The sequence below is a fragment of the Delphinapterus leucas genome, chromosome 9 (genome assembly GCF_059928025.1).
Source record: "Delphinapterus leucas isolate spDelLeu-1000000601 "Yukka" chromosome 9, BTC_Dleu_Yukka2, whole genome shotgun sequence".
NCBI classification, from domain to species: Eukaryota; Metazoa; Chordata; class Mammalia; order Artiodactyla; family Monodontidae; genus Delphinapterus; species Delphinapterus leucas.
In genome coordinates, this window is record NC_143137.1 from 91,058,333 (window position 1) to 91,082,726 (window position 24,394).

Sequence of the window (24,394 nt, forward strand, 5' to 3'; positions counted from 1 at the left end):
CTGGTTCATTTGAATGAATGTTTTGTCTTCTTTGAATATTTTGTCTTACAAAGGCTAGACCTATTCAACATCCTTATTTAAATAACTCTGCTCTACCAGCATCCAATATAAATGATAAAAATTACAGTTCTTGCATTGGATTGTAACAGATTTCTTTGTGTTTAGTTGTTAGCAGTGCAGACTTGTTTAAGCTCACATCAGCTTGCTTTATTCCCTGTGTGTTGTCACAAACGTATGGTCCTTTTTAGATACATGATAACCTAAGGAAGCATTTAAGGTTTTGCTTTTAGAGCCCAAATAAAAAATTTTTAGAGCAAAATTGCATTCTAATCCAAAGGTCAGCAGACTTTTCCTATAAAGAGCCAGACAGTAACTATTTTCAGGTTTGTGGGGCATGTGATCTCTGTCACAGCAGTTTAACTCTGCCATCATTATCGAGAGAGCAGCATTAGACAGTAGATAAACAAATGGGCATGGCTGTGTTCCAGTAAACTTTGTTTCCAAAAACGGTGGCAGGCCAGGTTTTGACTGTGGGCTGTGGTTTGCTGACCCCTGAACAAAGATGTTGTGTTGAAACAACAAAATTGTATTGAAATTTGTAAGAATGTTGCATGTGCTACAGAGGAGGTCACATGGGGAACCATGTCAGGATGGGCTGGGTATCTCTTGATGAACTTCCCATCATGCATTCTTTCTTCAGCCAAAGCAGCAACAATTAAACTACTATAAAGCAGATGGTCCATTTTATACATTGCTATACTTGGGTGACATGCACACTGAATTTGTCATTAAATTTAAAAATTTTAAGACAAAGCATGGCTGCATCTTAAATTCTATCCTTCCCTGTAATTTGGACATTTTTGTTGCCATCAGAATAAGATATACTAGATTACAAGTTACAGACTTAAAGAAGGAAAGCCTTAAAAGAAGAAACTGAAAACAATTTTGAAAATAGATGGTTAAGAAGTGCCTGTAAATGTATGTCTTTTTGAATGATTCAGAAAACTATGATATCTTTCTTGGAATTCAATTAGATTTTTTTTTTCTTTTTTCATCTTGAGACAATTCACTTAAATAATAGAAATATTGTGGAATCTCTGGTTCAAGCCGTGAAAACTTAAATACTAGGGGGCATGAAAAGGACCTTCTTTGTTTACATATTTTGGGGCCTCTTCCAACCTCGTGTCCCATGGATTGTGCTGAGGCACAACCATGAAATGCATTCAAATCTGGGGGGTTTATTAAGCCTAGGAAACAAATGTCCTTGACTTGCTTTACCTGTGTGGTCCCACGACACATGTGGACCTGACCATGCTCTCTAATTGAAGATTATCGATGCAGAATTTGTCATAGAAGCAGAGGATAAGAAACTGCTCACTAGAGAACAAGTGAGGTACTTCTACAGCCGAATAGCAGACCAGGTAAGAAAGTTAAAAAAGTCATTGTGTTGTCAAATACAGTGGATTCCTATAAGTTTAAGATCCTCATCATAGAAAAACGAATGAGTCTGACCAACCAAGTAAGCTCTAGGTGTCCCTGTTGGTGTCCATATCCTGGTTAATCCAAAGATGGGGACTATGGAGAAATCTCCAGTAGACATAGAGGCAGCCAGGCAAAAGTGGATGCTCTGATTGTGTTTTTGTTGGAGCGAAGATCTCTTTATGCTATGTACTCTAAGACTCCCTGCATCAGCCCTCAGGAAATGAATATCCAGGCCTTTCCTGTAGGTCCTTATCCCAGGTTGAAGGCTGCCTGTGGTAAACTTCACAGGAAAGCTTTAATCCTTTCTTTACCTAAAGGTACATCCTTTCTGTCAAGCTATTTTTTAGATTCTCTTTTGCCTGGGGGCAGTGCTTTGTGTTAGAAAGTGCAATGGCTTGGGGGCTTCAGGAGACCTTCTAGAAATGCACTGTTCAACATGGTAGCCATTAGATACATGCGGCCATTTGAACTTAAATTCATTAAAATTAAATAAAGTTAAAAATTCGGAGTCTCAGTGGCGGTAGCCACATTTCAGTGCTCAACAGCTGCCTGTGGTTACATATGCTGGAGAGCACAGAACATGCTGGTCGTCACAGAAAGTTCTACTGAACAGCACTTTATAAACTAGCCGCACCTCTCAGACAATCTCTCTTGGCCCCGGGAAAGGGTTGGACCAGCTACATGAGCATCACCTGGGAACTTTGGAGAAAATCCAATTCCTGGGCACCCTAAACCTACTGAATCATAGAGTCTGGGGCTGGACACCAGAAATTTGTGTTTTAGCAAGCCCTCCAGATGATCTGGAAGCATCCGGCAGTTTGAGAGTAGTTATTAGACTATCTTTAAGATCAGTCCCTGCCAGCTGTGAACTTCTGTCCTTCACAGATGTGTTTGTTAACAGGAGGATTGTGTGTAACTTTCTCTTGCCCAGTGATCATGAAGGGGAAGATGTCCTTGATTTGGGTAGGGGCCACCATTGTACTCTATCCATTTTGGGAGCCTAATAATATTATTTTATTTTATTTTATTTTGTAGCCTGACTTTGAAGATTTTGTTTCTTTTATGACAAGTGGCCTAAGCTATATTCTAGTTGTATCGCAAGGAAAGGAAAAATGGCCTTCCTGGGATGAAAGTGAATCTAATTCTGAGACGGAATCTAAAGAACCATGGGATGACCACGAGAAGACGGCCAAGTCCTCGGGGATGAAGCTGAAGAGGGAAAGGTAGTTCCAGACCAGGAAACGAATTGTTTACAATGTGTTAGTAGGTAATGGAGTGTAATGTCCAAATATCACAAATCTAAAGACAAACATCTTTAGGGACTTCCCTGGTGGTCCATCTGGTTAAGACTCCGTGCTTCCACTGCAGGGGTCACAGGTTTGATCCCTGGCCAGGGAACTAGGATTCCTGCATGCTGTACTGCATGGCCAAAAAGAAAAAAAGAAAAAAAAAAAAAAACGGACAAACATCTTTATGTCGAAGCTACAACTATTCCTTCCAGTCTAAAATTTTATATATTCAACAAAGCTGGAGTTGCCCTCAAAGTTTATGTCAAGAGGATTACAAAGGGAAGAATTTCCCATTTGTCTCTCTAATGCTGGGCGCACCAGTCTGGCCTCCTGGGGTAGAACGGGACCAGGCCTAGTCCCTCCCAAGCCAGCCCCCTCTCCCGTCTCTCCACATGCCGGTTCTGCCTCTCCAGGTCCTATAGAGACACCAAAGTACTCTGCCCTTTTACTCAAGGCAGTGAGTGAGTGGTGAGAAATTGCTAACAACTAAACAGTTGTATATTTTTGTTAACGGTTTGTAAATATATGAAAGTGAACATAAGTCATTTACAGACTGTTGGTTTTTTATGCGCTTGTCATTTGTGCCTTTTATTCCTCTGAAGATGCAGAAACTCCAGTGCTCACCCCATGAATTAACAGAGCCACGTCTGAAAGAAAGGGGGGTGAGCAGGACCAAGTTCAGAGTAGCTGAGTCCTGAGGCTTCGTGATGTGTGTCTCCCCCTTCTGGGTAGCCCACCTCCATTGCATGTTTAGGCTGAGCATCTCTGGAACTTTCCTTGCTGTCTTATTAATAAGTTATAGTGGCTTTTCTTGAGTAGGTCCATCTGCTGGTCCCTAGCGATGTCATAATTTTTAGGTAGCAGGGAGACCCTAATATCATTAATGTCGAAGTGGGATAGAACAACTCATAGGGTAAATCAACTGCTGACAAAGGGCTTTGTAAACAGTAGTAGTTACTCTGTGAGTTTTAAGGGAAAATGATACTTAGTGGTTAGAGAGCAGGTTTGGGTGGGAAGTGTTGGGCTCAAAAAGATACCAGATTTCATACCAGAATTTTTGAGCCATTTTTTAACAAAATTATTCTGTGAAACACTATTAACACAGCTGGCATAAGAGAAGTCAGTGTTCCATTGGTGCTGTTATTCAGGTAGGTGTCTACTGCATCCAACTTTTGGAAGCAGTTGTCTCCAGTTTTTCAATATGCACATAATAAGATGAACAATTTAAGCACTTGGCGGGATTGGGGTGGAATGAGATGTGTTGATGTTATTTTGCAAAGTCTGCAGTATTTTCCTTTTAATGGACATCCTCTTTTCCTTTGGCCTGTGTTTATCCCGAGCATCGACCCAAGCAGGCAGCACGAAGTGGTAGGGAGCATGTTTTCCTGGGAATCAGTTTTCACAGCTCTTTTTCTGCAGACATGGCCTAACAGGTGCTGTAAACTTCCACCTCCCATTTTTTAAAGTAGATCCAGAACCTAAAGGATCAAGGACATAAACTCTCATGTAGAATAAAGAGTAGATATAAAGTAAGACGGAAGGAATATAGTCAGGTATATGGCTGTTATACTAAATACGAGAAGGTTAACTATCCTGTCAAATATAGAGATTACCAGATTAAGGTCAAAAACAAACTAAATTAAAAACCATATAATAATAATTGATGCAGACAAAAACCATCAGTGGGTGCTAAATCCACTGTATGAATAATATATGCATTTTCAAATAGTGTCCTTTCAGATTTCTTATTATTTACAAAGTGGAAACTGTAGCTTTTCAATGGAGAAAACTGGGGGATACCACTCTGACCATGTTAATATCACCAATAATGGGAAAAACTGACAGTGTGTACCTCCTATTGTGATGTATACTGGTGTGGTATTCCCAAAGTATCATACCCAGAATGTAATAGGAAACTATGGGGCCATTCCATAGTTTGAAACCATCCAAAATGAGAAGCCTATTGTACAAAGCAACTGGCCTGGAGTCTTCAAAATATCAGTATCATAAAAGACAAGATGCAAGAGGGAGGAGATATGGGGATGTATGTATATGTATAGCTGATTCACTTTGTTATCAAGCAGAAACTAACACACCATTGTAAAGCAATTATACTCCAATAAAGATGTTAAAAAGAAAAAAGAAAAGACAAGAAAGACTGAGCCATTGTTAGAGGTTGAAGAAGCCTAGGCACTTCAGGCAACTGCATGCAATGTATGATCCAGGATTAGGAAAAATTACTATCGATAGGAGAGTATTATAAAATTGCTGAAATTTGAATATGGACTGTTCATGAGATAATAGTCTTATATCAGTGTAAGCTTTCCTGAGGTATTTAGGAGGGCGAATGGTGAAAATGTCTGCAGTCTATTCTTAAATGGTTAAGCCAAAACACACACACAGACACACGCACTCTCACTGGGGGATGAGAGAGGAAGAGAAAGAACAAATGTGACAAAATGCTGACAGTTGTTGAATCTAAAGTTCATTATCCTGATCTTGCAATTTTTCTGCCAATTTATATTTTTTCAAAATAAAAAGTTTTAAAAACTGTACTCATCTACATTCTACTTAGAAGAGACAAAGAAAAATAAAAAAAATAAAGGAATGGTAAAAAAATTAGCCAGGAAAAATAAAGTATCAGAATTGAACATTAAAAGTGTTAAACTTGATAAAGAAGGACATGATGTATAAGAAAACATTTATGAAGAAGATAGAGTAGTCAAAAAATGTATGCCCCAAACAACATAGATAACATACATAAAGACACAAGTACCAGAAAAACAAGGAGAACTGGATAAAAATAACTTTATGGTCAGAGATCTCAATACACAGCAGACAAAAAAGCAAGGATATATAGGGACAGCAAATACATATTCCATAATTGTGTATAATAAATGATCTATAATATATGAAATATGAATATATAACCTCAAATCCCACAAATAAATTTGCTTTGTTTACAAAGAAAACCTTAACAAATTTTTAAAAATTAAGATCTCACCACATGCATTTGCTGATTATAATCCAATAAAGTTGGAAATAAATAATAAAATGATCCAAATGTCTTATCTATTTGAAAACATGAAATGTATTCCTAAATAAGCCTTGATTCACAGACAAAATTAAAAGGAAAAATAGAAACTATCTGGAAAGCTTTACATAGAGGAAAGAAAAAAATTTTTAAACATATTTTATTTTGGTCTCCTTAAAATCCTCTCATGAAATCAAACATACATGATTTCATGTAACTGATTTTTGGATTGGTTCAATAAAGGTGGAACTAAATACATATTCTTTGATGCGATAGAGAGATATAACTTACCTTTATGTGAAATTCAATTTTTATTTGTTTTACTAAACTCTAATTTATTTGTGAACATATTATCAATTTTAATTTTTTGGCATGATTATTAAACTTCAGTTTATAATTATATTTTGGATTTCAACAGTTTCCAAGAATACCTGGAAAGACAACAAATATCTCAGTTTTGTGATGTTGAAGACAATATAAGTAATACTAAGTTTATTGATGTCTTCATCCCTGATTTTAAAAAAATTAAAGGCATAAAATTAGAAAAGATACTGGCATTACTTCGACCAGCCCTCTTTAATGAAAGGAAAGGTAAGGAATAAAGTATAAATTGTTTAACTACTTTGTACATGGGATTTGAATAAGCACTAGTATAATTATACTAAAAGATACGAGTTTGAAATTTAACATTTAAGAAAAAGCACTTGAAGTAAGAAATTTAGTTAACACTAATTTACTAATTTCTCAATCAAAAGAATAAAACATTTTTGTAATTAAAATATTCAGAAAGTGTTTTCTAACCTAGGAATTTGTCAGGGTAGATTTTAACAGGGCAAGAATTATTACATAATAAAGATTAGAAGCATTCATATCTGAAATGCCTTAGTTCAAAGCTTGGGTAAATCCCTCATTAATAGTGTGATTTGAAAAAGGATACTTTACCAAGTCTATTTCTTCATGCTTAAATTCAGAAGATTAAAGTGAGAAAACATAAATAACGTGCCTGGCACTTAAAAAGTGCTAGTTATTTTTAACTTCATCCCATATTCACAGAGTAGAGCAAGAACACAAACCATAAATTCACACTATTAATTCTTTTTTATATCTAGTGCATGGAAATACAATTGATATTTGTATGTCGACCTGGTATTCTCTGACTCGCTAAACTACTTAGTTCTAGGAGCTTTGACGTAGTTTCCTTGGGAATTGCTATGTAGACCACGGTTTCTGAACCTCAGACCTACTTACACTTTGGGCTAGGTAATGTGAGGGGCTGTGTCATGTGCATTGGAAGATGTTCAGCAACATCCCTGGCCTCTACTCACTACATGTCAGTAGCATCTCCTCACCTCCTAGTTGTGAAAACCAAAAAATATCTCCAGACGTTGTTAAATGCACCCTTGAAGGATTGAGAACCATCGATGTAGACAATAATATCATCTACAAACTGAGACAGTTTTACCTCTTCCTTTCCAATATGGACACCTTTTATTTCTTTTGTTTGCCTCATTGGACTGGCTGGAACTTCCTGTATGATGTTGAATAAGAGAGATGAGATTATACAAGTTACCTTGCTCCTGATCTTATAGTAAAAGCGTTCAGTCTTTTACCATTAAGTACAATGTTAGCTGTATATGCCCTTTATTAAATTAAGGAAATTCCCCCCTATTCCTAGTTTTGGGAGAGTGTTGGGTTTTACTTTTTTAATATCATGAGTGGATGTTGTATTTTCTCAAAATTTTTTCTTGAGTTTAATAATATGACAATTACTTTGATTTTGGAATACTGAACCAGTCTTGCGTTCTTAAATCACACTTGGTGGTCGTGTATTGTCCTTTTTTACACACTGCTGGATTTGAATTTTCAATATTTTGTTGAGGACTTTTCTTGTAATGTCTTTATCTGGTTTTGGTGTTAGGGTAATGGGTAATGCAGGCCTTCCTCATCAAATGAGATGAAAAGCAGTCACTCCTGTTTTCTACAAGAGACGGTGTAGAATTGATGTTACATCTTTCTTAAATATTTACTGGAATTTACCAGTGAAGCTATCTGGGCCTAGAGTTCTCTTCTTTGGATATTTCTGTTTGCCTTTTAAACCTTGAACAATGTGTACATATTTTTTTGAACGAATAGACTTTATATATTTTAGAGTAGCTGTTGATTTACAGAAAAATTAAGGAAGGTAGTACAGTGTTCCCATATGCCTGCCCCTGCAACAGTTTCTTCTACTAGTATCTTATTATGATACATTTTTATAACTAATGAACAAATAACAATATATTGTTATTAACTAAAGTTCATAGTTGACATTAAGGTTTGCTCTTTGTTTTGTACATTCTATGGGTTTTGACAAAATCATGTCATGTATCCCTTTTACAGTATCATACATGGTAGAATCACTGGCTAAAAGTCCCTCGTGCTTCTCCTGTTCATCCTTCCATTCCTCCCTCCCAACCCCCGGCACTCTCTGATCTTTCTTCTGTCTCTAGAATTTTGCGTGTTCCTGAATGTCACACACTTGGAATCACACAGTGATGAATTTCTTTCACTTAACAATATACACTTAAGTTCCTTTGTGTCTTTTTTGTGGCTCATTTCTTTTTATAGCTGAATAACATTACATTGTATGAATATACCAAAGTTTGTCTAGTTACCTATTAGAGGACATCTTAGTTACTTCCAGTTTTTGGCTATTATAAATAAAGCTGCTATAGGCAGCTTTATAATGAACATGTAACATTGGTGATATCTCTGATGTATTGGGCCACTAGGGTTTTAGGTTTAATTTTCTACACAGCATAATCTTTATCCCAACTAGTACAATGACCTGCTGCAAAATACATCTGAGTAATTGGTAATAACAGCTGAGTATGGAAAGTGCTATGATAAGAGATGCCTCACTGGGTATCAAATAGGTGGGACACACAGCCCGTGTCTGAGTGGAAGGATAAGTATGGCTTAGCCAAGCAGAGACGGTTACATGAAACTTCTTGGAGGAAGCATTGTTTACGCAGAGACTAAAGAAGTCAAGTTTGAATTAGCCAGGAAAAGGGGAACCTTGAGTAGTTTCAGTGGAGTGCTTGCAGCAAAAGTCAGTCTCAAAATTGGGGTGGGAGATTATACACAATGAAACCAGAACAAGCCAGAATTAAAGAAGTAATATTTAGGGCTTCCCTGGTGGCGCAGTGGTTGAGAGTCTGCCTGCCAATGCAGGGGACACAGGTTCGAGCCCTGGTCTGGGAAGATCCCACATGCCACGGAGCAACAAAGCCCATGAGCCACAACTACTGAGCCTGCGTGTCTGGAGCCCGTGAGCCACAACTACTGAGCCCACGTGCCACAACTACTGAAGCCTGCACGCCTAGAGCCCGTACTCCGCAACGAGAGGCCGCGACAGTGAGAGGCCCGCGCACCGCGATGAAGAGTGGCCCCCACTCGCTGCAACTAGAGAAAGCCCGCTCACAGAAACGAAGACCCAACACAGCCAAAAGTAAATAAATAAATTAATTAATTTAAAAAAAAAGAATCAGATTTATATTCTTTAAAAAAGAAGTAATATTTGACAGATTTTTAACTGTTATTTTATTTTGAGGTTGGAAAACTCTGATCGTAGGTAAAGCCTCACGGGAAGGAACCAACCAGCAGAGAAGGAACAGCTGAAGATACAAGAAAAAGAGAGAAGATTAGGACAGGCCAAGGTCACTGAGAGTTGGGAGGAAATAATTTCTGTAGCAGATGCATAGGACTGGGCTTAGAAGAGATTTCTCTGCTATATAGCATGAGGGAAAGAGGGCTGGATAGACACAGATCCAGTTGATGCGCTGGTGGCAGAAAGTTGAGGGGTCTGTCTTCTGCTACCTGGTTCCTCTGTAAATAAGAAGCAGTGTCGTTGGCAGAGAGGAGGGGAGGCAACCCTGTTGTGTACACGATCCATCAAAGGCCAGCCCTTGGGACTTTCCTGGTGGTCCAGTGGTTAGAACTCTGCGCTTCCACTGCAGGGGGCTGGGGTTTGATCCCTGGTCAGGGAACTAAGATCCCGCAAGCCGTGCAGCGTGGCCAAAAAAAAAAAAAAAAAAAAAAAACACGCCAGCCCTTTTCTTGGTCCAGGTGTGCCATTTCTACCCATTTTCCCAAGGACTTCACATCTGCAAATGCCCCTTCTTTTCTTGCAACATCACTTCCTCCCTTGCTACTGAGCTTTCCCTATTAGCACAGAAACATGCTCCAACATAATAATAAACATAATAGTCAAATAAAAACAAAACCAGAAAAACTTCATTGGATCCCACACCCCCTCAGCTGATACCCCGTCTCTCTGCTCCTCGGCAATGGGCAACTTCTCAGGGACTTGTCTGGCTCAGCGAATCGTCTTCTTGACCCTCACCCACTCCTGACCCCCCTCCAACTGAGCTTCTGGCCAGAGCTATCCTAGTCAAGTTCACCAACGACTTCCAAATTGCCAGATCCAACTTTCAAATGGCCTGTCCTCTGTTCAACAGCTCTTGGTAGTATTTAGCAGTTTCTGCTTTCATACTGGTCACCTTTCATATTGGTTTGGATTGCCACTGAAATCCTGACTCCTGTTCCTGGGAAGTGAATATAATTGTTTTCAATTTTTCTAAGCTAATCAAATCCACCTTCAACCAAGTTGCAAAGATCTCACCTTCTACTCTTAATAATTTGTTGAAATAATTTTTCCCAAGCAAACACAATTTTCTCCTATGAAGAATTTTGGTGGTAGCTGTTAGTATAATAACATATTACTACTGTGATGTGCAAACCGTACTGATACTTGAGGATGGCATAAAGGTGTTATTTAAAAAGGGGGAAAACAAAATTTGAAGTTGGTTATTCTATATCACTCTCCCACTGGTCCACTGCTTGACTTTAACCTCAGTTTCTGATCATTTCAGGTTGCTACGTTTGCCATTTGGTAGTTACGTGGTAACTCATCACTCTTCTTTTTCAGTAAATGTTGACGATTACTGACAATTATTCTGGGTCACTTCAAGAAATTCTAAAACAAAGTCTATGTGGATTATTTAACTTGAAGAAAATTGACATCTTCACCATATTCTCATTTATTTTCAAGAAATATAGTGTACCTCTATTCCTGTTACATCTTTTATTCATATATAAGTTTTCTTTATTATAGCCCTTGTTATCTTATTTTTCTGTTAAATATGGTAATATATGTAATGTTCTTTGCTCCAAAGTATTCACTCAAAGGTCAGCTGTTCATAGCTGTTGTTGCTGTTTTAGTGCTATTTCTTTTCAGGATTATTCCTAGTTTTTTTCCCCCATAGTGAATGACATCATTTTCCCCCTAAATTTATTTTCTGTTTAAGAAATACAGTGGCTTCTGTATATTTTTACTTACTGAATTATGTTTTTTAATACTATTTACCTTTTAAAAATAGACTCTTGAATTTTCCAAACAGCTTATATGCAAACGTAATTGTTACCCATTTCGTTCAATTTTGTTATCCTACTTTATCTGCTTGTAGGATTATTATAAAGATCAAGTTGGCTAACATGTAAAATCATTTTAAAAACTGTATTAGAGTCTACCAAAATAATTATTTTATGATAAAGTATCAACGTATTTGAATAATTGGATAATTATCTATCAATTAATTCTTATGTAGGACAATGACCATATGACACTTTGAATAAAGTAGCGTATTATAGCATTAAAAAAAAAAGTCTACAAATAACAAATGCTGGAGAGGGTGTGGAGAAAAGGGAACCCTCCTACACTGTTGGTGGGAATATAAGTTGGTGCAGCCACTGTGGAAAACAGGATGGAGGTTCCTCAGAAAACTAAAAATAGAATTACCATATGATCCAGCAATCCCATTCCTGGGCATATATCCAGACAAAACTATAATTCAAAAAGACACATGCACCCCAGTGTTCATTTCAGCACTGTTTACAATAGCCAAAACATGAAAACATCCTAAATGTCCATCGACAGATGAATGGATAAAGAAGATGGGGTACATATATAAAATGGGATACTACTCAGCCATAAAAAGAACGAAAGAATGCTGTTTGCAAGCAACATGGATGCACCTAGAGATTCTCACACTAAGTAAGTCAGAAAGAGAAAGACAAATAGCATATGATATCACTTATATGTGGAATCTAAAATATGACACAAATGAACCTATCTATGAAACAGAAACAGTATCATGGACATAGAGAACAGACTGGTGGTTGCCAAGGGGGAGGGAAGGATTGGGAGGTTGGGATTAGCAGATGCAAACTATTATATATAGAATGGATAAACAACAAGGTCCTACTGTATAGCACAGGGAACTATATTCATTATCCTATTATAATCCATAATAGAAAACAATATTAAAAAATGAATGTATATATGTATAACTGAATCACTTTGCTGTATAGCAGAAAGTAACACAACAGTTTAAATCAACTATACTTCAATAAAAAATATTGATAAAAAAGAAAAAAATATTTTTTGTTATCTTTATGGATTGCTTAGTACTTCCAGAAAAATGTTAGATAATTAAAGGCCATTAGGGTAACATCTTGCCTTTGTTTTACCCTGATATTAATGCCTCCAGTGTTTTCAATTATGATGTTGGCTTTAGAGTTTAGGCAAAAATCTCTATATTCCAAAATCTTTCTATCTGCCACATGATACAAAACGATTTTGAATGTAATCCAATGCTTTTTCGTTATTTACTGAGATGAACATGAAATATTTTTTCTCCTTTGACCTGCTGACCTATTGATACGATTATAACAGATTTTCAAATGTTCATCCTCCCCTGGGTTCTGTGAATAAACTTTCGTAGCTCATGTGTATACCATGCTATTGGAGTTGGTTTGATAATATTTATTTTAGTTAAAATATTGTTCTTTAATCTTTCCCAGGTATTGTGTCAGGATTATTCTAACTTTTCTTTATGTTAAGCACACTGGGAGAGTTTTAAGTGTCAGATGAACTGTACATAACTTAAAATTTATTAATTAAGCTACCTAAGCTGATCCGTCATTTGGGGGGACAAGTAGGCTTTTAGACAAGTTTTAAAATTTCTTCCATTGTTACCTATCTTCCAGTTTTTAAAACTTCTTGGATCACTGAATGGCAATTTATACTTCCTTTGAAATTCATTTCTTTACCTTCAAATGTACTAGCCTAGGACACCCACCAAAAACTGTTTTAATACCATGGTGGGTAATTGTACCTATTTCCCATTCATAATGTGCTCTACTTGTCTGTTCTTAGTTTTTGCTGGATTTATTAGAAGCTCATTTTCTTAAAAAAAAAAAGCATTACAATTTTTTTCAAAAAACAATGCAAAAGGATTTCTTACATAATTTCTTTTATCTATAATAATTCATTTGCATTCATTCTGATGCCTTGGATGTCTATTCTTGTTCCCTTTTTAACTTCTGGATTTGAATTTCCCTCCATTTATTATAATTCCTTATTGCTCAGTAATTAAGACTTTCCTGCTTTTAGCTTGGACTCATAATTTTTAGTATTCAGTGTTTGGAATTTGGAAATGGGTTGGCCTTAATCTGAGGCTCTTTCCATTAGGAGAGGACCTTAATTCATACAGTTTTATAATTACAACTGTGTTTATTTCTGTTTTCTATGCTTCCTTGCTGTAATCTTTGGTTTATGTATTTTGCTATAAGGACTAAGCATCTCTTGCAATTACTTTTTCCAGTATTTTGGGAGATGACTATCTTTTTAATCAGTTATACTTATGTTGTTTTTACACGTTTGAAGTATGTTTAAACTCATATTTGATTATCCTGCAAAATCAAGAGTAAATCTGTTTCAAGTTTAGCACAGTTTTATTCCTCCCCCCATTCTCATCCCCACCCCACTTCCAATTTCTTCTATTATCTTAGCTTTTGTTAATGTTCTTTGAAGTTTTAGTACACAGATGGTGGTTGTTAAGTTACTTTTACATGACGTGTCTTTTGATGGTATTTTGCAATTTATATTTTGTTTATAATCAGGTAGGTATACAGCAGACGTACATAAAATTTTTCTTATATAAACGAGTTTTCATGCTTCCCACAGTCCATTAATTTCACACTTTTTAATCACTTAATTATATTTCATCTCTCAGTTATCTAGAGCTTATATTTAAGCACATTAAAAAAAGATATGGGGCTTCCCTGGTGGCGCAGTGGTTGAGAGTCCGCCTGCCGATGCAGGGGACACGGGTTCGTGCCCCGGTCCGGGAAGATCCCACGTGCCGCGGAGCGGCTGGGCCCGTGAGCCATGGCCGCTGAGCCTGCGCGTCCGGAGCCTGTGCTCCGCAACGGGAGAGGCCACAACAGTGAGAGGCCCGCGAACCGCAAAAAAAAAAAAAAAAAAAAAGATATGTACTTAATTATTTTGTTTTCTGAGCCCTAGCACATCTGAGAATGTCATTATATTAACTTTATGTGTGAAATAAAACTTATCTGACTACACAATTTTTTTTTTTTATAAATCCCCCATCCCCAAACCTATAGATTTTGGTCCACTGAAAAATTGGAACTGGCATCATAAATTTGATATGTTAAGAATATTATTCACCCTAAATTAAAATCTAATAAGCTATTTTTATAAACTTAAATTTCATATGAGAGTGAAATGCATTCTATGTCCTCATGATAATACAGTCTGTATTGTGTGTATAACCGATAATCTAGCACTTTAAAGCTTATTATGACTTTTTATTTAGAGGATGTTTTGAATATTATTCAAGATGAAGGCTTTAAAATACTGATGCAGAGACAAATAGTGTTATCAGAAGAAGAAGCAAAAACACTGTGCATGGAATATGAAAATAAAGATTATTTTGGAAATCTTATAGAAAATATGACCAGGTAAAACAGATTGCAGGTTGAGAAAGCACAGTCTGATTTATGTTTGAATCATTTAAACCTCTTAACTCTGCTTTCTGTACAAGCTGCCCAATCTCTCAATTCTGTAAAGATGTGCTGAGTCTACTTCTTTGCCAATCTCCCTCCCATTTTGATTCCCTGCTCAACTGTGTGTCTTCTCTGGTCCTCCTGGGATGTTATTAGAGTAAAGCAAGGTTCTGGGTGAAGCCCGTGGAGTCCAGTTGAGTTGAATGCCGGAAGCCAGAGTGTGCAGCATCATGAAGTCCAAGTAAGAGAGCTGTGACTGACTCTCAAGGACTTTGGTAATCCTAAAGATCACTAGTCCTAGGAGACGAATGGGATGCTAGAAATCTGTCAGGTTTCTAGAAGAGTAAATGAAACAGCAGCCGGGGCAGAAAGCCAGCAAGGGTATATAAATCAGCAGGAGCATGGGGACGATATAGGGACCACCCTATCAGAACCAAGCCCCTTCTCTTCCCTTCCTTTCTCCGCTTCCATTCTTTTATGAATATGCCCTCGAGAGTTCACCAACAGAAGTTAATTTCATACTCTTGATAAAAAGGGCTATTTTACTTTTTTCGTCTAACAAACACACTTGTATTATCTACCTATAATTAGCTACAAGCTATCCTTTCATTAACTTTGTTTCTTCTTTTCTAACAGCGGTCCATCTCTAGTCCTTGTTTTAGTAAGAGAAAATGGTTTAGGACACTGGAAACAGTTAATTGGACCAAGCACTGTGGAAGAAGCCAAAGAATACCTTCCAGACAGGTATGATTCGCGTCATGGGTCTCAAACTTTTTTCATGGGAGCCATGGTGATTTTTGGGGGGATATGGGGGTATAGGAACCAGAGCTCTAGTCCAAGGTTCTCTTCTGAGGCTTTGCAAGAGAAGGTTGTGGGCTGCTTGGTTTGAGACTGGTAGGTGGTAGCTACCCAGCCAAAAGGCCATATCTTGGCAGAAATATCTGCCCCATGCACTATTTAGGAGAAGTTCTTTTGAGAAGTGTGTGATAGTTGCTTCAGATTCTTTAATTGATCATAACCGTTTCAAGACAAAAAGGGAACCTTCTTGCACTTGTTGGTGGGAATGTAAATTGACACAACCACTATGGAGAACAGTATGGAGGTTCCTTAAAAAACTAAAAACAGAACTACCATACGACCCAGCAATCCCACTACTGGGCATATACCTTGAGAAAACCATAATTCAAAAAGACACATGCACCCCAATGTTCATTGCAGCACTAGTTACAATAGCCAGGACATGGAAGCAACCTAAGTGTCCATCGACAGATGAAGGGATAAAGAAGATGTGGTACATATATACAATGGAATATTACTCAGCCATAAAAAGAAACGAAATTGAGCTATTTGTAGTGAGGTGGATGGACCTAGAGTCTGCCATACAGAGTGAAGTAAGTCAGAAAGAGAAAAACAAATACCGTATGCTAACACACATATATGGAATCTAAGGGGAAAAAATGGTTCTGAAGAACCTAGGGGCAAGACAGGAATAAAGACGCAGACGTAGAGAATGGACTTGAGGACACGGGGTGGGGGAAGGGTAAGCTGGAACGAAGTGAGAGAGTGGCACTGACATATATACACTACCGAATGTAAAATAGATAGCTAGTGGGAAGCAGCCGCATAGCACAGGGAGATCAGCTCAGAGCTTTGTGACCACCTAGAGGGGTGGGATAGGGAGGGTGGGAGGGAGGGGATATGGGGATATATGTATACATATAGCTGATTCACTTTGTTATACAGCAGAAACTAACCCAACAATGTAAAGCAATTATACTCCAATAAAGATGTTAAAAAAAAAAGAGTTTCAAGACGACGATTAACAATATGTAGCCTACAATTTGGTAGGAACATTTACTAAGTTAATGTACTGATGAATCTTAGAACTTTGTAATCAGTTCAACCCTGGCATGTTAGCTGTTACCTAGGCAGCATTTTAAAAATATTTTTTGATCTTAGCTGTTGGGCTTGGTCTCAGCTAGAGGAGGGAGACAGTATCTCATGCATTTCCATTCTTGGCATGTAGCTGATGGAAACAAACTGAATTGTAATTCGCTTGAATTCTTTGTGCTGATTTCAGAGTAGGACTGAAGTCAGGGGAAGAAGAGCCCTCCTTTAAGTGAGCAGGAATAAAGATGCTTTATCAGGCATAGCAAACTTGCATACTCACCGCCACAATAAATAACGGGACTAATGAAACATCACGTATATAAAAGTTGCAATGTTTTCTTTTGGGTGGGAGATCATGAATTGGACTTGTCCTGAATGGATATATTTCACCCCTCCTTTTAGCCCTACTCACTTACATCTTTGCTCCTGTGCCAGACAATTACTGTAAAGGATAATATGTGTTGGACACTCTTTATGTGGAATGAGCAGGGTGCCACAGAACCTCTTAAATGAAATGTAGCAGAGAATGTGATACATGGCATCAGAGAGAGGAATTCCTATCAATACCTGGCCTATGCATGTAGGCACACTCTTCTAGATATTGTGGTTCCAAGTGTGGAGGCTACGTACCAGCATAGAGACATTTTCTCCAGGTGAAGGAACTCAGTAATTGCCCCTCTCCTCCCCACTATTATAGTGAGAGCTCCCATCCTAAGCCCTTACGACCCCTAATGTTGCCACAAGTTCACAATTACTCTTAACCATTATTGTTGATCGGTCCCCCTTTTCCAGGCTGCTTTAGAAATAACTCCTTCAGCAGAGCTCTGCCCTTTCCTGCCCTTGGGCGTCATAATCTACACTCCCCATTGCTTAATCTGAAATACAGTCACTTGCATGCAAGAGAAACACAGCAACCCTTCTCTCCCATCCTTACATACACACACACACACACACACACACACACACACACTTACTTTTTCCAATAACCACGTCTAACAGCCTAACAGAGGGGCTGCTTGTAGTTCTCTGCATTGAATGGAGTCAGTGCTGATGATGGGTTAGGCTGTTTTTATCATTCATTGTGCAAATCCCCCATCCCTGGCAATCACAGGCTCCAAGCGTCTTAGTCTGCTAATATCTTCAAACCAGAGGTGTGAGAACAGCCAAGGGCTGAGTGGGAGGGTCAAGTTGGATAACGAAAAAAGGAAATCTGAAATGGTCACTGAAACCGGAGAGGCAAGAAGAGGGTCTTTAAGTTGAGGACAGAAAGCCAAGTTTCCAGTGATGTCAGCCTATTAACAAGAATGGAGGTTATTCACTGTGGCTGGATTTTGTGGGTCGCTTGCTTAGGACTGTGTGTAAAGGGCAGAAAATGTAATGAGCAATAAGTATCTCCTCTACTGAAATATAAATAGATGGAGAGACAGAAAGAAAAAGGGGCAACTGAAAAACACTGAGGAACGATAACTGATTTTAGAGGTATGTATTCATCTATCATACAGAAACGGAACCAGAATAAACTGTCTACCCCAACACGGATTGTCCATTACCATCAATGTCACTCCTGCCTCTCTCCACAAAGTCATCCTGTACTCCCCTCTTTTATTGCTTTTGCTCACCTGGAGGGTTCCACTGCAGTGTCTCCTGGATTCGATATTTATAATTTGGTATCTTTGGTATAGGGTCAAATGCCATCTCTAGTGCTTGATATTATTTAGTGATGAAAGAAGGGGAAGGAATATTTATTGACAGCTTAATATGTACCATATATTTCAAATACATCATCTGACTACATCCTCAAGACCTCCTTCCAAAACAGGGTTTATTATCATATTTATGTTTGAGACAACTGAAGCACAGAGAAGGGAACTAATTGCCGAGTATCACACAGCTAACAAGTGATGCCACCAGGGTTCTATAGTCTGTGCTTTTTCACTGCACCAGGGCGTTCATTCCATCTTTCACAGCTGTCAGTCTCCATTATGATGATTACTGAAATGTTCATGTCCTTTCTTCCTAACGACTGTTCCTCCCTGGAAGGAAGTAGCATGCCCCAAGCCACTCTGCAGTTACTTCCGCTTGCACAATGCAAATATGAATAGTTTTACATTGTGTTATGTTGTGTTATATTATATGTCATGTTATAAGCTTTTGACTTGACTTCTTTTTCAAAGTTTATGCGCACAATTTGCAATGGAGAGTTTGCCTATCAACCAGTTGTGTGGAAGTGATTCATTAGAAGCTGCCGAAAGGGACATACAATATTTCTTTCCTCCTGAACACACTGCAGCACTAATTAAACCTCATGTCACACAACAGCAAAGAGGTAAATATATAAAAATAGAGCCGATGTATACATTTGTCTTCAAATTTTGTGAAATTTTGCAAACTACAGTAAAGTTGAAAGAATAAAGCAATGAGCACCTTCATTGTCGTGAGGTAGCGCTCCAAGTTTAGGCTGTTGGTGGAATTTTGACCAGATTGACTTCATTTAATTCCCGTAGTGGTGCCCTGCCGGTTCAGGGAGAAGAGTTCAGAGTGGCTGGCCCTTTCAATCCACATGCAGCAGGAAGTTCCTTGGCATGTGCAGCACAGGGATGAAAACACGCGTTCACTTTTAGCCCAGGAGCAGATTTCCTCCCAGATGGATTCTGGAAAGATGTATCTGAGACTGAACATCCGCGTTAACATACTGAAGTTCTTCCGAACGTCCAACTGGTGCTTTTTCAGTTTAGTTTAGCATAGTTTTGGTTTTTTAAAACCACTGGATTCAAGTAACAGTGTGACCCTCCTTAGTTATTCCAATCCACTTGAATACGGAGCAAAAATAGAGGCAGTTTGCCAAGGCTACCAAATATCTGTTTTCCCTAGAGGATATCCTGACGCTTATCAAAGAGGCTGGATTTGATATAACACAGATGAAGGAGAGGCTCCTAACTGAAGAGGAAGCGGACAAAGTTTATTTTAAAATAAAAGGAAAAGACTTTTATAAAGATGTATTGGAAGTTTTATCGGAGTAAGTTTCTGATATATAGGTCTTTACATTATAAAAGTGGTAACTGTTCATTGTAGAAACTTTGAAAAATATAAAAATTCATTAAAATATTGCATTTTTAATACAATTCATGAAAAGACACCCTGGTAGTATTTGGAGTTCTTTTTTTTTTTTTTTTTTTTGTCTAATTCCTTCTTTCCTTCTCTGTTTTCCTCTCTCTCCTTCCTTCCTTTCTCTGTTTTTTTAGGTTTTCACATTAGATATAGAGGCTATCTGATTTGAAACCCCTGCTTTGGCAACATATTTAATCTTTGCCTTAGTTTCCTTATCCATAAAATGGGGATGATAATAGTACCTACCTCACAGGTACGAATGTGAGGGCTAAGTACTTCATATACTGAAAGTAAGTTACATTGAAAGTAATTGGAATAGTGCCTGGCATGTATCCCTACAATTAAACTACAACACTCTTGTAGCACAAAACACTGTTGCAAGGGAATTCTCAGGCGGTCCAGTGGTTAGGACTCCCAGCTTCCAGTGCAGGGGGCACAGGTTCGATCCCTGGTTGGGGAACTAAGATCCTGTAAAACGCACGGTGCAGCCAAAAAAAAAAAAAATTAATAAAAAAACAAAGAAGAAAAAGAAAGCACAAAATCACACTGACAAGGACAAAGAATAAAGATGAGCTCTCTGGATGAAGCTGTGGCATTCTGTCTTTAGCTGTGTATGCAGTCTCTACAGTTGTCAATAGCCCAAGTCTTCTGAAAGCATTGTTGTTTGCAGGGGTCCATCTTTGGTCATGATCCTGACCAAGTGGAACGCTATTTCAGACTGGAGACGATTGATGGGTCCCACAGACCCAGAGGAAGCAAGACTTCTGTCCCCAGACTCTATCCGAGCCCAGTTTGGAAGAAGTATTTTGAAAAATGCTGTCCATGGAGCTTCTGATATGCAGGAGGCAGTGGAGACTATTAATAGAGTGTTTGAAGACTTTGTTGCTGAGAACCCTGAGAAAAACTAAAGTACAGTACCTCTTTAATTATTACTCTATCCTCTTTTCTTGTTACAGTGGCTGGGCCTAAGACAAGGCTGTTGTGGAAAAACCAGACCTTTTCCCATGTCCCTGTATTAAACCTCACCTGTCAGACACACTCTGCGGTTCCATAGCAGCCTGGGAGCCTCAAAGCCAAGCCTTGTAGATGCCAGGGACCTAGGAGACAGTGGGGCAAGAGAGACACCCGTGGGTTTGCAAGCCTTGGTCTTGAGCTGCCCGTGCCATCTGCCATTACTCAGGCTCACCAGTCTCTCTCCTTGATCTCCCTCCACTCCTTCACTCTGAATGGCCAAAGTCTCATTCAGCAGCCTCAACTCTATTCTCTACGTATCTGGAAACTTGGAGCCTATTAACTACCGCTGGGTGCTATATGATAAGGGAATAGAATAGAATATTAGAAAGTGTAGAGTAAAAGGCAATCATTTCTATTCCTTGACAAAGAGGTGCTTACTGGGGAGAGGTAGCAACATAATATGTATGTGGATTGAGTCTGCTCAGTTGTTGATGGAAAACTTAAAAACTTTTCTATTCTGGGCAATGTGGGAGACAGAGTGTAAGACAGATGATTTTTCCCATCAAACCTGCTTTCCTTCTTTATTTTCAAAGAGCAGGCTCACGAATGTACACCTGTATGGCGCTGGCTGCTGACATGAACATGAGTCTACAGCTTCTTCACGTGTGGAGTGGAGTGCCCACCTGGATGAGTCAAATGGAGACTCAGCCTCCAGAGCATAATAAGGAAGCAAAGTGAAGGGGAGCGAGCCCTCCACACCCAGCAGGTTCCTCAGGGACAGACGAGCAAGCACACTGTTTCCTGATATTACCATTTAGGCTACGATTTCTCCAGGTATAAGAAGACTGCTTCAAAATATTAGATGCATAAAATAAATTCTGGCATAGTGCAGCTCATTCCATTAGTCTGACTCAATTATAAACCAAAGCATGATGGCACAACCCTTGAACATTTATGTTGGGAAAATATGTATTGTATGTCTGCTTGAACTGTGGGTTCTTGGTTAATACATCGTCATGAAGGCTGTTACCTTCAGGGAAATGCAAATATAATGGGGAGACAAAACTCACAGAAACAATACCTAATTATAACTAACATCAGACAGTACATTATTAAGCGTGTCAATGATGAATGACTGGGGGTGGTGGTGAGTAGAACTACATTCTGTTTATAGCACCTGTTAGAAATATGGTGTAGATCTAACGTCGACATATCCCTCCCTTTTGTGATGAGGGGAACATTATGAATAATACCGGGGATTTTGAATTAGTGTATATTTCAGGGCTGAATTGATGGGTGTATGTCTGATGGGTAGGAGCTGGAGAAGGTAAGGGATGAAACAGATCTTGAAAAATGGGTAGGATTTTCAAAATCAGACACAGACGTAGAGAACAAATGTATGGATACCAAGGGGGAAGGTGGGGGGAGGAATTGGGAGATTGGGATTGACACATATACACTATTGATACTATATATAAAACTAATGACAACATGCTGTATAGCATGGGGAACTCTACTTAATGCACTGTGGTGACCTAAATGGGAAGGAAATCCAAAAAAAGAGGGGATACATGTATAGTTGATTCATTTTGCTGCACAGCAGAAACTAACATAACATTGTAAAGTGACTATACTCCAATAAAAATTAATTAAAAAAAACAATTCAATTTACTACAGCATCAAAAGAGTCAAATACTTAGGAGTAAACTTAATCCGTGTACGAGTGCAAGACTTTTACACTGAAACTTATAAAACAATGATGAAAGAAACTAAAGAAGACACAAATAAGTAGAAAGACATCCTGTGTTCATGGACTGGAAAACTTAATACTGTTAAGATGACAATGCTACCCAAATTAATATAAAGATTCAACGCAATCTCTATAAAAATCCCAACAGTATTTTTTGCAGAAATGGAAAAACCCATACTAAAATTCATTATCAAATTTCAAGGGACTCAGAATAGCTAAAATAATCTTGAAAAAGAACAAAGTTGGAGTACTCTCACTTCTTGATTTCAAAACGTATTACAAAGTGACACTGGTCAAAACAGTGTGGTAGTGGCATAAGGAAAGACACATAAACAAAAGGAATAGAACTGAGAACCTATAAATAAACTTTTACATCCATGGTCAGTTGGTGTTTGACAAAGGTGCCAAGGTCATCCAGTGAGAAGAGAACAGTCTCTTCAGTAAATAGTACTGGGAAAACTAGCTATCCTTTAAAATAATGAACTTGGACCACTGATCTTACACTATATACAAAAAAATAATTCAGAATGGATTAAAGACCTACATTTAAGAGCTAACACTCTTACAAGAAAAAAACAGGGGAAAATCTGCAAGACCTTGGATTAGGCAATAGTTTCTTAAATATGACCCCAAAAGCACAGGCAACAAAGGAAAAAGATAAACTGGTCTTCATAAGAATTAAAACCTTCAGGGAAACAGGTTCCTTTCTTTTGGAGTGAGCTGACCTTGGCAGGGCAGTATGGCCCCTAGGTACCCATGCCCGTGACCCTGCCTCTGCCTACACAGTCCAGACACAGGGGTGGGGATCTGGGCTCCTTGGGTGCTGAGAGTTGCATGGTGTGGGCAGTGCAGTTTGCAACCCGGTACCTGGCCGCACGCATCCATGCCCTCTAGGCCTGTGTGGCCAGGTCCTACCCCTCCCCACCAAGGCAACTGCCTGGACAAGCAGGTCCTCACACTGTGCCCCTGATGGGGAGGCTGCAGAGGTTGTTCGAGCCAGACCCCATATGGCCCTCCTGCCCATGTGGGATGCGGGGCCTCTCTCCAGACCTCTGCTTTTTCATCTGCTCTCTCTGCACTGGGCGCAAGAGGGACCTCTGATGTTTGACATCGTAAGCTGCCATCTCTGCTCTCCCCAGGTTGTTAGGCTGCAGTGGGTCCATCCAACTCCAAGGCTGACGAGACAGAAGTTAATCCTCTGGGATCCCTCTCAGGAAAGCTGGAGCACCGGACACGTGAACGAACTCCTTCCCTCCCCTGGAGTTAGGGGGTCTCTTTCTGGTTGTGTGGCACTCCTAAGGGTGCCTTAAGCCTGAGGTGGGAGGGTCTGCTTTCATGGTCACCTACAGTGCAGGGGCTTTTCACTTTGTTTCTGGATTTCTCACAAGGGAATCTGTCCATGAATATTTGCTGACCTGGTGAGTTTGGGGGGAAGGATGGTCTAGGGCTTCCTACTCTGCCATCTTGCTGACATCACCTCTTGATCATTTCGTATTTATAATATATTACTCACTCCCAAACTCTAGTATTCCAGCACGGTTTGAAAAGCACACCTGTGAATACCCATCTGTATTGGTAACTTATACAAAATCTAATTGCATGTGAATTATCCATAAGTATATTTCTCATTTTTTCCCTTTAGAATACATTTTTTTTCAAACTAGGGTAAATTAATTATTGGGTTTCTTTGGATTATGCAGAGAAATAAAGAGAGTAAAAACCTTCACCTTCCTCACCCCTTCAAATTGAATACCCTTATCTGATGCTTGACACGTAGTATCGGGGCATTCGTAATATGACTGTGTTAAGTGACACACTGTCATTGCCTCAGGAGTGGTCCAGGACTTCAAAAGCATGAAAGCCAAAAACTCTTAATAACCAGCAGATGGCATGATTCACTCAGTTGTCTATGTGTACGTAGCTGTACGAAGATTTTAAAAGCAAGACGTAGGGAAAAGCTATTTCTTTCAGATTGTA

The 24,394-nt window shown here is 38.8% G+C and overlaps 2 protein-coding genes across 4 annotated transcripts in view; one reads left to right on the forward strand and one right to left on the reverse strand.

Moving 5' to 3' along the window:
• Window positions 1–20,853, forward strand: part of NME8 (NME/NM23 family member 8) — a gene marked incomplete at its 5' end in the record, with an annotated part of 35,205 nt that extends 14,352 nt beyond the window's left edge. The window contains 8 exon segments of the mRNA XM_089917957.1: window positions 1,329–1,421; window positions 2,518–2,705; window positions 6,224–6,396; window positions 14,526–14,670; window positions 15,352–15,459; window positions 18,780–18,931; window positions 19,477–19,621; window positions 20,384–20,853. Of these exon segments, the coding sequence (XP_089774083.1) occupies window positions 1,329–1,421; window positions 2,518–2,705; window positions 6,224–6,396; window positions 14,526–14,670; window positions 15,352–15,459; window positions 18,780–18,931; window positions 19,477–19,621; window positions 20,384–20,621 (1,242 nt within the window).
• LOC111184475 (patatin like domain 8, phospholipase A2) overlaps window positions 1–24,394 on the reverse strand; it is a 135,239-nt gene that overhangs the window by 106,866 nt on the left and 3,979 nt on the right. The window contains exon 2 of one of the 3 annotated variants that reach the window (XM_022593021.3): window positions 20,740–20,810. The exons of 1 other annotated variant lie outside the window; for it this stretch is intronic. In XM_022593021.3, coding sequence (XP_022448729.1) covers window positions 20,740–20,765 — 26 coding nt within the window. In that variant the 5' untranslated portion in view covers window positions 20,766–20,810. Of the gene's footprint in view, window positions 1–20,739; window positions 23,959–24,394 lie in introns of those variants that run through there. One more of the 3 variants, XM_089917831.1, reaches the window with a different exon arrangement.